The 13,047-nt window shown below is 39.7% G+C and overlaps 1 protein-coding gene across 6 annotated transcripts in view; it reads left to right on the top strand.

Moving 5' to 3' along the window:
* FAM217A (family with sequence similarity 217 member A) overlaps positions 1-13,047 on the top strand; it is a 40,685-nt gene that overhangs the window by 16,087 nt on the left and 11,551 nt on the right. For 4 of the 6 annotated variants that reach the window (XM_023624387.2, XM_023624388.2, XM_023624383.2 and 1 more), the window contains one exon: positions 9,427-10,613. In XM_023624387.2, coding sequence (XP_023480155.2) covers positions 9,427-10,613 — 1,187 coding nt within the window. Of the gene's footprint in view, positions 1-9,426; positions 10,894-13,047 lie in introns of those variants that run through there. The other 2 variants (XM_070244851.1, XM_070244853.1) reach the window with 1 other exon arrangement.

The raw sequence follows: 13,047 nt of genomic DNA, 5'->3' as shown, positions 1-13,047 counted from the left end.
TTCTTTGTTCTATTTCTGTAAAGAATGTCATTGGGATTCTGATTGGGATGGCGTTGAATCTGTAGAGTGCTTTAGGTAGAGTGGACATTTTAACTATGTTTATTCTTCCAATCCATGTGCATGGAATGTCTTTCCATCTCTTTATGTCATCATACATTTCTTTCAGAAAAGCCTTGTAATTTTCATTGTATAGGTCTTTCACTCTTTAGTTAAATTCATCCCAAGGTATTTTATTCTTTTTGTTGTGATTGCGAATGGTATTGTGTTCTTGAGTTCTTTTTCTGTTAGTTCATTATTAGAGTATAGAAATGCTACTGATTTGTGTAAATTGGTTTTATACCCTGCAACTTTGCTGTAGTTGTTGATTACTCCTAAAAGTTTTCCAATGGATTCTTTGGGGTTTTCTATATATAAGATCATGTCGTCTGCAAACAGCGAGAATTTCACTTCTCCCCTCCCTATTTGGATTCTTTTTATTCCTTTTTCTTGCCTGATTGCTCTGGCCAAAACCTCCAGTACTACGTTAAATAAGAGTGGTTATAGAGGGCATCTTTGTCTCCTTCCTGTTTCCAGGGGGATGGCACTCAGTTTTTGCCCATTGAGTATGATGTTGGCTGTGGGTTTGTCATATATGGCTTTTATTATGTTGAGGTAGTTTCCTTCTATGCCCATTTTGTTCAGAGTTTTTATCATAAATGGCTGTTGGATCTTGTCAAATGCTTTCTCTGCATCTATTGAGATGATCATGTGGTTTTTATTCCTCAGTTTGTTGATGTGGTGGATCACGTTGATTGATTTGCGGATGTTGAACCATCCCTGTGTCCCTGGTATGAATCCCACTTGATCATGATGTATGATCCTTTTGATGAATTGCTGTATTTGGGTTGCCAACATTTTGTTGAGGATTTTTGCATCTATGTTCATCAGCGATACTGGCCTGTAGTTCTCCTTTTTCATGCTGTCCTTGTGAGGCTTTTGTATCAGCGTGATGTTGGCCTCGTAGAATGTGTTAGGAAGTGTTCCATCTTCCCTAATTTTTTGGAATAGCTTGAAAAGAATAGGTATTAAATCCTCTCTGAAAGTTTGTGTAGAATTCCCCAGGGAAGTCTTCTGGTCCTGGGGTTTTATTCTTTGGGATGCTTTTGATGGCTGTTTCAATCTCTTTCCCTGTGATTGGTCTGTTCAAATTGTCTGCTTCTTCTTGACTGAGCTTTGGGAGATTGTAGGAGTCCAAGAATTTATCCATTTCCTCTAGGTTAGCCATTTTGCTGGCATATGGTTTTTCGTAGTATTCTCTTATAATCCATTGTATTTCTGCAGAGTCTGTTGTTATTACTCCTCTTTCATTTCTGATTTTGTTTATTTGAGCTTTCTCTCCTTTTTTCTTTGTACGTCTGGCTAAGGGTTTGTCAATTTTATTTATCTTCTCAAAGAACTAGCTCTTTGTTTCATTGATCCTTTCTGCTGCCTTTTTTGTTTCAATAGCATTTATTTCTGTTTTGATTTTTATTATTTCTCTCCTTCTGGTGACTTTGGGCTTTGTTTGTTCTTCTTTCTCTAATTCAGGTGTAGTTTAAGATTGCTGATTTGGGATTTTTCTTGTTTGTTAAGATGTGCCTGAATTGTGATGAATTTTCCTCTTAATACAGCTTTTGCTGCATCCTATATGAGTTGGTATGGCATGTTATCATTTTCATTTGTCTCCAGGTATTTTTTGATTCCTTCTTTAATTTCTTCAATGATCCATTGCTTGTTCAATAGCATATTGCTTAGTTCTCACATCCTTGTGCCTTTCTCATCTTTTTTCTTGTAATTAATTTCTAGCTTTATAGCATTATGATTGGAGAAGATGCTTGTTATTATTTCAATTGTTTTAAATTTGTAGAGGTTTGCCTTGTTTCCCAACAAATGGTCTATCCTTGAGAATGTTGCATGCGTGCTTCAGCAGAATGTGTATTCTGCTGTTTTTGGATGGAGTGTTCTATATATTTCTATTAAGTACAACTGTTTTAGCTTTTCGTTTAGCTCCATTGTTTCTTTGTTGATTTTCTGTCTGGATGATCTGTCCATTGATGTGAGTGGGTGTTCAGGACCCCTGCTGCTATTTGTTATTTTTGATATCTTCTTTTAGGTGTGTTGATAGTTGCTATATGAACTTTGGTGCTCCTGTGTTGGGTGCATAGATATTTATAAGCGTTGTTTCTTCTTGATGAAGTGTCCCTTTGATCATTATATATTGGCCCTCTATGTCTCTCTTTACCTGCCTTATCTTGAAGTCTGTTTTGTCTGATATAAGTATTGTGACACCTGCTTTCTTTTGTTTGCTATTAACTTGGAGTATTGTCTTCCACCCCTTCACTCTGAGCCTCTGTTTGTCCTTGGAGCTGAGGTGTGTTTCCTGGAGGCAACAAATTGTTGGATCTTGTTCTTTAATCCATTTTGCCACTCTGTGTCTTTTTATTGGAGAGTTCAGTCCGTTTACATTGAGGGTGAGTATTGATGCATGAGGGCTTAATGCTGTCATTCTGTTGCTCGTTTTCTGGTTTTCCTGTGTTTCCTTTGTTTCTAGTCCTGTGTGTTTTAGCCTACCCCTTGACTTCTGTAATTTCTTATGCTGGGTTTGTTAGGTTTTTCCTTATTTATGTTTTGTGTCTTAGTTCTGTTTTTCAGTTTAGTGGCTACCCTGAAGTTTGTATTCAGAATCTCGTGTATAACATAGTCCATTTTCTGGTGGTGTCTCACTTGCTTAGCCTAAACTGTTTCAGTCCCTTTCCTCCTCTTATTCCAACTTGTGTTGTGAGTTTGTGGTTAGAGTGATAAGATTGTCTTTGCTTTGGTGATTTCCTTCCCTTTATCCTAATGCTGTAGTTGAATATTTGCTGTCCTATTCAGTGTCTATCTATTTGTCTCCCTACTCTGTGTTTTATGACCCCTTACTCCGTTTTTTTCTTTTTTCAGGTGTGAGAGCCTTCTTGAGGATTTCTTGTAGTGGAGGTCTTGTGACTACAAAATCCCTTAACTTTTGTTTGTCTGGAAAAGATTTAATTTCTCCCTCATATCTGAAGGATATTTTTGCTGGGTAGAGTATTCTTGGCTGTAGATTTTTATCCTTTAAAGTTTTGAATATGTCACTCCAATCTCTCCTAGCTTGTAAGGTTTCTGTAGAGAAATCCGCTGAAAGTCTGATGGGGGTTCCTTTGTAGGTTATTTTCTTCTGCCTTGCTGCCCTGAGTATTCTTTCTTTGTCATTCATTTTTGCCATTTTTACTACTATATGCCTTGCAGTAGGTCTTTTTACATTGACAAATCGAGGACATCTGAAAGCTTCCTCAACACACATTTCTCTCTCAATCCCTAGATTTGGGAATTTCTCTTCTATTATTTCGTTGAGCACAATTTCTGCTGCATTTTCCTTTTCAACGCCCACAGGAATTCCGATGATTCTTAAGTTGCTTTTTCTCATTGAGTCAGATATTTCTCTGAGATTTTCTTCAGGTTTTTAATTCTTAGTTCTCTTTCTTCCTCTGTCTGGAGCCATTCAGCCTGTCTATCTTGCATTATGCTAATTTTCTCCTCTATGGTGTCTACGCAGGCATTCAGGGAATCCGTATTCTGTTTTATCTGATCCATTGTATTTTTCATCTCTAGTATTTCTAATTGATTCTTTTTTATAATTTCAATCTCTTTTGTGAAGTAACTCCAGAACTCGTTGACTTGTTTCTCTATTGTTCCCTTTACCTCATTGAATATTTTGATGATAGCTATTTTGAACTCATCTTCACTTAGTTTACCCATTTTCAAGCCCTCAGGACCTACTTCTGTATTTTCATTGTTTTCCTTTTGGACTGGAGCTTTTATAAATTGGTGGATGGTGGAGGAGAGGTTTTTGCGCATGATGCTATTATTCGGTTGCAGTTACAGCCTGTTGCCACTAGATGGGGGTCAAGAGCCTTGTGTTCTGAGCACTCCAACTTAAGCCATGATAGCGGTGTGCATCATGGGTTGAGGGAGGAGGGGCACTTTCACTACTGCTGCCCTGGATTGGATCGGCTCTCACTTTCTGGTCTCCTGGGGCCCTGGCTTTCTGGGGTTCCCCCACGTGATAGCTTTCCCCCATTAGAGGCTTTCCACTGCACCAGCGGTGGGAGTCCTGGATGATCCCGTGGCCCTGCGGCCCCTCCCCCGCTCCCTCCAGCACCCACGGCAGCAATCCCAGTCTCTAGGGTAGGGAGCGAAGTTTTCTCCTACCCCGTTCCAGCTCCTCCCAGGGTGGCTCCAGCCTCTCCGCCTTCCGGTGTTTGGCTGCTGTGCGTCTCTGACGATTTCTGTTATTAGGATTTTTTCTTTGGTTGGAAAGCAGTTGCTCTTTTTCATTTTAATTTGGAGAGGAGAGAGTCCCAGGTGAGCTCATGCCACCATGTGGCTGACGTCACCCCCAAGATCATCTGAATTTCTCTCTTAATACAGCTTTTGCTGCATCCCATATGAGTTGGTATGGTATGTTTTCATTTTCACTTGTCTCCAGGTATTTTTTGATTTCTCCTTTAATTTCTTGAATGATCCATTCCTTGTTCAATACCATGTTGTTTAGTCTCCACATCTTTGTCCCTTTCTCAGCTTTTTTCTTGTAATCAATTTGTAGGTTTATAGCATTGTGATTGGAAAAGATGCTTGTTATTATTTCAGTCTTCTTAAATTTATTGAAGCATAGTCTGTCCTTGAGAATTGTTCTGTGTGCACTTGAGAAGAATGTGTATTCTGCTGTTTTTGGATGGAGTGTTCTATATATGTCTATTAAGTCCAGCTGGTTTAGCTTTTTGTTTAATCCCACTGTTTCCTTGTTGATTTTCTGTCTGGGTGATATATCCATTGATGTGAGTGGAGTGTTGAGGTCCCCTACTATTATTGTGTTGCTATTAGTATCTTCTTTTAGGTGTGTTAATAGTTGCTTTATGAACTTTGGTGCTCCTGTGTTGGGTGCAGAGATATTTATAAGTGTTATTTCTTCTTGATTGAGTGAGCCTTTGCTCATTATATACTTCCCCTCTTTGTCTGTCTTTACCTGTCTTATCTTGAAGACTACTTTGTCTGATATAAGTATTGCAACACCTTATTTCTTTTGTTTGTCATTAGCTTGGAGTATCGTCTTCCACCCCTTCACTCTGAACCTGTGTTTGTCATTGGAGCTGAGGTGTGTTTCCTAGAGTCAGCAAATTGTTGGGTCATGTTCCTTAATCCATCTCGCCACTCTGTGTCTCTTTATTGGAGATGTCCATCCATTTACGTTTAGGATGATTATTGATGTGTGAGGGCTTAATGCTGTCATTTTATCGCTTGTTTTCTGGTTTTCCTGCATTTCCTTTGTTCCTCGTCCTGTGTGTTTTGGTGTACCCATTGAATTATGTAGTTTTTTATGATGTGTTTCTTTGTTTTCTCCTTATTTATTATTTGTGTCTCTGTTCTGCTTTTTTGTTTAGTGGTTACCCTGAGGTTTGTATTCAGAATCTCGTGTATAACATAGTCCATTTTCTGATGGCCTCTTATTTCCTCAGTCTAAACCAATTCAGTCCTTTTCCTCCTCCCCTCCTGAGTTGTTTTTCTCATATCTTATTCCATCTTGTGTTTGCGTTTGTGGTTAAAATGACAGATTATCTTTGTTTTTGGTGTTTTCCTCCCCTTGAGCTTAGTGCTATACTTGAGTATTTGCTATCCTATTCTGATTCTGTCTACTTATTTATCTCCTTACTCTGTGTTTTTTGACCCCTTTCTCCCTTTTTTTTTTGCCCCAGGTATGAGGGCCTTGTTGAAGATCTCTTGCAGTGGGGGGGTCTTGTGGCTATGAAGTCCCTTAGCTTTTGTTTGTCTGGGAAAGGTTTTATCTCTCCCTTATATCTGTAGGATATTTTTGCTGGATAGAGTATTCTTGGCTGAAGATTTTTGTTCTTGAAAGATATGTCGTTCCATTCTCTCCTAGCTAATAAGGTTTCTACAGAGGAATCTGCTGAAAGCCTGATAGGGGTTCCTTTGTAGGTTATTTTCTTCTGCCTTGCTGCCCTGAGTATTCTTTCTTTGTCATTCATTTTTGCCAGTTTTACTACTGTCTGCCTTTCAGAAGGTCTTTTTACATTGACAGATATAGGAGATCTGGAAGCCTCTTCCATACAGATTTCCCTCTCTTTCCCTAGTTTTGGGAAGTTCTCTGCTATTATTTCTTTGAACATGCTTTCTGCTCCATTCTCCTTCTCTTCACCTTCTTGGATACCTATAATTCTTATGTTGCATTTCCTCATTGAGTCGGATATTTCTTGGAGACTTTCTTCATTTCTTTTTAGTCTTAGTTCTTTTTCCTCCTCTGCCTGGAGCATTTCAACATGTCTATCTTTGATTGTGCTGATCCTCTCCTCTATGATGTCCACTCGAGTGTTCAGGGAATCCATATTTTGTTTTATCTCTTCCATTGTGTCTTTCATCTCTAATATTTCTGATTGATTCCTCTTTATAGTTTCAGTCTATTTTGTGAAGCAGCTCCTGAACTCGTTGAATTGTTTCTCTACATTCTCTTTTACCTTGTTGAGTTTTTTGATGATAGCTACTTTGAATCATTGTCATTTAGATTACATATATCTGTGTCCTCAGGACTGAATTCTAGGTGCTTGTTGTTTTCTCTGTGGTCTGAAGATTTGATGTAGTGTCTGATATTGCTAGAGGAAGTGGGTTGGATCTTATGCATCCTGATATTATTTGGTTGTAGTTAGCACCTGTCATCACTGCGTCGGGGTCAAGAGCCGCGTATTCTGAGCCCTCTGCCTTCAGCCGAGATCCTAGGCAGTGGAGCTGGCGGTGGGTGGGTTGGCGGAATGGCACTATCTCCTGCATGCACTCCAGGCTTTCTCACTCTGCTCTGGCTGTCTGGTCTCCTGGGGTCTTGGCATGATGTGGTCACCTCCCACCCCACAAAAGCTTTCGCCCCATTAGAGGGCTACCTTCTATTCTATGAGGGCCCTAAGGAGTCCTTGGTGATTCTGTGAACACGCATCCCTTCCCCTACTCCTTCCCTCATGGATCTTCCCATCTTCATGATTGCAGTCTTTAGGAGAGGGAGGGAAGTTCTCTCTTACCCTGTTCCAGCTTCTCCAAGGAGGGGCTCCAGCCTCTCCGCCCTCCATTGTATGGCTGTGTGCCTTTCTGATGTTTTTGTGTTGTGTTAGGATGTCCTTTGTCAGAGTATGGATGCCCCTTTTTGTTGTATGTTGCAGGGGAGAGAGTCCCAGGCAAGTTCACTCCGCCATGATGCTGACATCACTCCCTTAATTTTTGGTTCTTAAACTTTAGTGTGCATTAGGACCAACTGGAATGCTTCCTAGAAACTCATGTTTCTGTTATTTGGAAATTAGCATTTGTTACTCACTGTTATGTGTCCCTTTTACAGAAATTGTATATTTAATGGAGACCTTGAGCTCTATGCCATTCTTTTGTACCCAGTTTTGACAATAGGGTGGCTCACTTGATAGCAGCTATCTCCTCGTCAGAGGGTCAGTTTTTGTGAGGCTCAGGATAAAACTCACCTAAGGCTGAAATTCAAGGGGGGAAACCGAGCAGTGCTGAGGGGACTCTGGTGACTCATGTGCTAAGGGAATGTCGGAGCTGATGGGGACAGGAAAGAGTACTAGAAGGAACTCAGCTGGGAACGGGATTTCAAGGCAAGCGATCAGTGAAGGGCACTGGATTTTATCATGCTGACAGACAGCTAACATGAATGAGTCAGGAGAGGGCAGTGGCTAGGATTATGGACATGGGCTCCCACTACCTGGATTTAACTCCCAGCTCCACCACTTACTAGATGCATGACCTTAACCACTCTGTGCCTCAGTTTCCTTATCCATAAAAGGTAGAAAATAAAAGTGCCTATCTCATGGGGTTTATGAGGACTAAACAGAACAATGTGTTTCATAGGTATTTGCTATTAATATTGGGAAGGCCTAATCATGTTACAGAGTTGGAAGCGTGGTATCAATGAAATATTTTATTAGAGATTTTTCTCCTCAATATACTGTCAACAAGTAAAGAGAATAAATGATAACTTTCATTTAGTGTTGACCATTCTACAAAGTAGATTCATGTAATTGTCTTGCTTCTCAGTGCACCTCCGAGGAAGATATTATTTCCATTTTGCTCACTGTGGCAAATGGGTTCAAACCCAGGTCGTCTCCCTGCTCTTTACTAGACTACATGGATTGTGGCTGTTATCACTTGTAGATTTACAGTGACTTTCCTATGGTTTTTCAAGTCATTATACCTAATATTTAGCTAAATGAATACATTTTTACCATTTTCTCTAGAAATTAAGTATTTTTCAAAGTCCTTCAAGATTACTTTGTTATCTTTAATGTAAACTGGCTTTGAAAGAAGCAAAAAGATAATGAGACTATATATATGTCAATGCATCAAATCTTTCAATGTCACTATTTCTAGTAGGCTTTTTAAAAAAACGAACTGTAAACTCGGTTTTCTATGGCCTGGCTTTTTTGAAGTTTTTATTTTAATATAATACTTAGAAGTATTACTCCTAAAATAAAAGAGCACCATTAGATGAAAATTACTATGCACTCTATCTGGGATAATTTTTGCTTTATAGACATTGTTTTTCTTTTTTGTTAGAATACTTTTAAAAAATCACAATGGCTAAAGTAGAAGCCTTTATTAAGTAACCTAACTACATTCTTTAAGAGTTTCCTTCTATCTAATTCTGAGTCAACAAACATTTCACTATAATTTCAGTTGGAGTTGGATAGCCTCCTTTTCAGACGTCATAATTGCATGTATAATATATTCATAGACAAATAGATGTAATAAGCCACTTTTAACCTAGTGGCCATTCATAGCCACAGTTAGCCATAATGTGGCTAATTATGATCTAGTCACCTGTCCATGCATAATGGGATACCTAGTTAATATTTTATTTTGTTTTTTTGAGGAAGATTAGCCCTTAGCTAACTACTGCCAATCCTCCTCTTTTTGCTGAGGAAGACTGTCCCTGAGCTAACATCCGTGCCCATCTTCCTCTACTTTATACATAGGACACCTACCACAGCATGGCTTCTGCCAAGCGGTGCCATGTCTGCACCCGGGATCCAAACCATGAACCCTGGGCTGCCGAGAAGTCAGATGTGTGAACTTAACCACTATGCCACTGGGCCAGCCCCCACCTAGTTAATATTTTAATCTATACTTTAAAAAAATGTATATAGTTGTATATAATTAGAACATATTTGGAAATGAACATATTTCTGTTACAGATAGATATATATATGCCATTGGGAACTAAACAGTAACCAGTCTTTGATAAAGATTACTATTCATTATCATTTTAATAGCATTTTAATTCTAGTCAACAAACCATTCATTAATTAAATCACTTTTTTTAAGGGATTTCAAAAACTCTTCAGTGGAAACTGGCTCTGATATACCCAGTAATCCCACAAGCCTCTTCACTCTGAACCACTCACTAGCAAGTGCTTCAGCTGATAAGCAAGTTGGTTCTTACCCTGGACTGCAGATGCCGTTAGGTCTCTGCTGGCCGTATGCTGACGGAGACTTTTTTAAGGACAGAAATGAGCCTCCTGTTAATTTATGTTCAACTATAGAAAACAACAATGGTGAAACTTTATCTGCTCCAAATTGGAATTTAAAATACGGAAACAGCAGTGTGGAAGAAAATTTAACAGATGAAAGTGATTTGTCAGAAAGTGAAAAAGCAAATGATACTTTACTTAGCTATTTTAAAAAGATGGACCTGAACTTAAAGCCAGAAACAATAGAAAATGTTGAAGAATCTTTCACAGAGGAACCGAGTGAAGTATTTCCATATCCTGATTTTCTCCCTCCTCCTTTCAGTACTCTGGACTTGCACAAATTAGCGCTCTCAAAATCTGAAAATTGGAAAGCAACAGTGGAGCCTCCAGAAAGCTCTATTGAACATTTGATAACTCGTTTACTGGAAATGGAAAGATTACAACATATGACTATACAAAGAGAGAGGCCAAGACTACAAACGGCCTCCTGTACTCCAGCAGTTACTGAACGACCCTCTTCCTCTAAAGCTATACCCAAAATGAGACAGCCAAAACTTGCTGACTCTCTGAGTCTTCAGACAACTTGTGTAGATAAAAGTCAAGAAAAAAGAAAAAACAATGCTGGTTCTTGTAAGCTTGAACAAAATGCTTCAAAATGGAATTGCAGCAATGCTGGCAAATATAAATGGAATTCTAGATCACCGTCTCTAAAAAGTTCAACCACCACAAAACAATTGATTGCAACTTATGATGACTTTAAGAATCCCAAAATCTCCATTTTAAATCCATGCCAAGAACTCTCCACCAAGCCTACTACTACCCAAACAACTCAATTACTGGTTAAAATGGTCTCAACAAGATGTCTGCCACCTAAGTCTCCAATACCAATTTCACCTATTCCTCTGTCTTTTCCTGAAAATCAGAGGGAAGAAATTAAGGTACCAAGGACCAAAAAGAAACTTTACCAAAAAAACATAGTATTGAACAGACCATTCTACATTCAGAAGCTAAACTGTTTATCATCTTCGTTTATGGCTAAGGGTAAGTGCTCACTCATTGATCAAAAATAACTGTTCTTTCAATGTGAGCAAATCTAGTCCAAGAAGCCCGGCTGAAATACGCTTCATCATTCCAAGATACAGATATTAAACACACACACACACACACACACAGTCTTCGATGTGATATGGAATAGGGCTTGTGACAGTCTCTGCTGAGACGTGTAATACAAATCCAGGGCTTCCATACTAACATATTTGAGAATCTTTTGCATGTTATGTTTCAAAGAAATGTTTTACTTAGTAAACTAGTCTATTCCAAAGATTGTTCTTCTGTCGTGATTGTTTTCCCAGTACAGCGCTATCCTCAGTGAACGGTACAATCGACTTCCTGCTGCTGTAGCTACTCTTTTACGTGTCCTATCATACAGTCCTAAGAATGCAGTTACCGCTAACAGTGACTTTTTTTCAGTTCTTCCCACTCTGGTACCTTTTTTTCTTTCCCTTCCCACCTCCACAAATCTCCTTTGTCTATCATTTTGATCTGTCCTTTGGGTATTTATTTGCTTGGCCATTAAAAGCTAAAGAAGTTGCTGTTTGGTTAAACTAATACATAAGACCCTCTCGGTCCTCCTGGGAATCCCTAGAAAGTTCCCCTGTCCCAGGCCCTTTGTCATACACGTGACAGCAAGATCAGTCTCTTTGGGGCCCAACTACAGGTTTAGACATGAAACAGCCCTCTTCCTCTTGGATCCAATAGTTTTTAAATGTCAAAGGAAAAATGAGAAAAGGTCACTGTCCGCAGAGCATCCAAACTCTCACGTTAATAGAATTTTCCCCAAGGCTCTTAAGGAAAAGTCTTAACTCCTGTTTATTGAAACTCAGGCAGCTAGAGCTTACGTCATTAACTGGTGGAAAGGGAAACTACATGATTGACACACTTACTGCACGTAAGAATCAGGGAAACAAACAAGTGGAGTCCTGGGCCCTATTGCAGGCCTATGGAAACAATCTTCGGGAGTGGGGCCCAGGGACCTACATTATAAGCGAACATCCCAGGTGATTTTAATACAGGTGGTTCTTGGATCACACTTTGAAGAGCATTGTAAAGGGAAAACTTAATGTAACGTGCCTAGATGGGAGTTTGGATATTTTAGGGGTGCGGGGGGGCAGGGTAGTGTGCTTTGGTTTTAGTGGCTGGTTGGTAAATTCGAATTCATTTTTCTTTTCATTTCTTTTCTTTTTTTTGAGGAAGATTAGCCCTGAGCTAACTACTGCCAATCCTCCTCTTTTTGCTGAGAAAGACTGTCCCTCAGCTAACATCCATGCTCATCTTCCTCCACTTTTTTTATACGTGGGACGCCTACCACAGCACGGCTTTTGCCAAGTGGTGCCATGTCCGTACCCGGGGTCCAAACTAGGGGAACCCTGGGCCGCAGAGAAGCAGAACATGCAAACTCAACCGCTGTGCCACGGGGCCGGTCTCTCGTTTTTCTTAAACATTAAAAAAAAAACACAGTGAAAACTTCAAATATTACCCAAAGGTAAAAATGAAAAGCAAAAAGCCTCTGCCTGCCCTCACCTCCCCACACAAAGGCGGTTGATACCAAATTTTATCATCCCCCCAAATAAGATGGAATATTTGAATTAGGGATGGGCAAGATGAAGGACAATTCAAATAAATGTTGAAGACCGCTACTGTAGCTTGTTTCCTCTAACCTATCTTTAGTAAAACAATAAGGCTCAAATAGTTTTCTTAGAGGCAAGGGTCAAAGAGAGTATGCTTAGTTTTCAGGTTAATTTTGAAGAATTTTCTGGAACCATATGAACACAGCAATGGAAAATAAACTGTTCAGGATCCCACAGAATTTTACCTAAATCTCATACAATTGGTGTCACTATCCAAAGTAGTGTAACATCCCTTTCAGACAATTATAACAAAAAGTGGACTTAACGTTTCCACTCAGTTCCAACTTGCAGTCATCTTTCTTGTTTCCCCTGCCTTCTACTATCTTTACTGTCACTCTTAGAATTCTAGCGGGTCTTGAACCTTTTTTCCCAGCCCTTTGTGCTCATTCTCATCTCTGCTTTACCTGTTTGGGTTTTATACCCTCACCTTTAGGGCTGTAATAATGTACTTTCTACTCATAAAACCTTCAGGAAGGCACACGACTGCTTTGCTCACCACTGACTGTATCCTGGACAATCACTGCCTGGCATCTGGTAGAGACCCTTCGGAGTATTTGATCACGGAATGGACTTCACCCATCACTGAGGGGCGTTATACACGACAGGGCAGTTACAAGCACTGGCTCCATAGCCAGACTATCTGAATCTGAACCCAGGCTCTGCCACTCAACAACTCTAACCCATCAGGCAGGTTCCTTAACCTCTCTGTTCCTCACTGTCATCATTTGTAGGGGAGGGTGGAATACCTTTAATCTCATATAATCATGTGAGGATCCTGAGTACAGTGC

Source organism: Equus caballus, chromosome 20, assembly GCF_041296265.1.
Source record: "Equus caballus isolate H_3958 breed thoroughbred chromosome 20, TB-T2T, whole genome shotgun sequence".
Lineage (NCBI taxonomy): Eukaryota > Metazoa > Chordata > Mammalia > Perissodactyla > Equidae > Equus > Equus caballus.
Note: the sequence above shows the minus strand (reverse complement) of the source record. Positions and strands in the feature narration are given on the sequence as shown.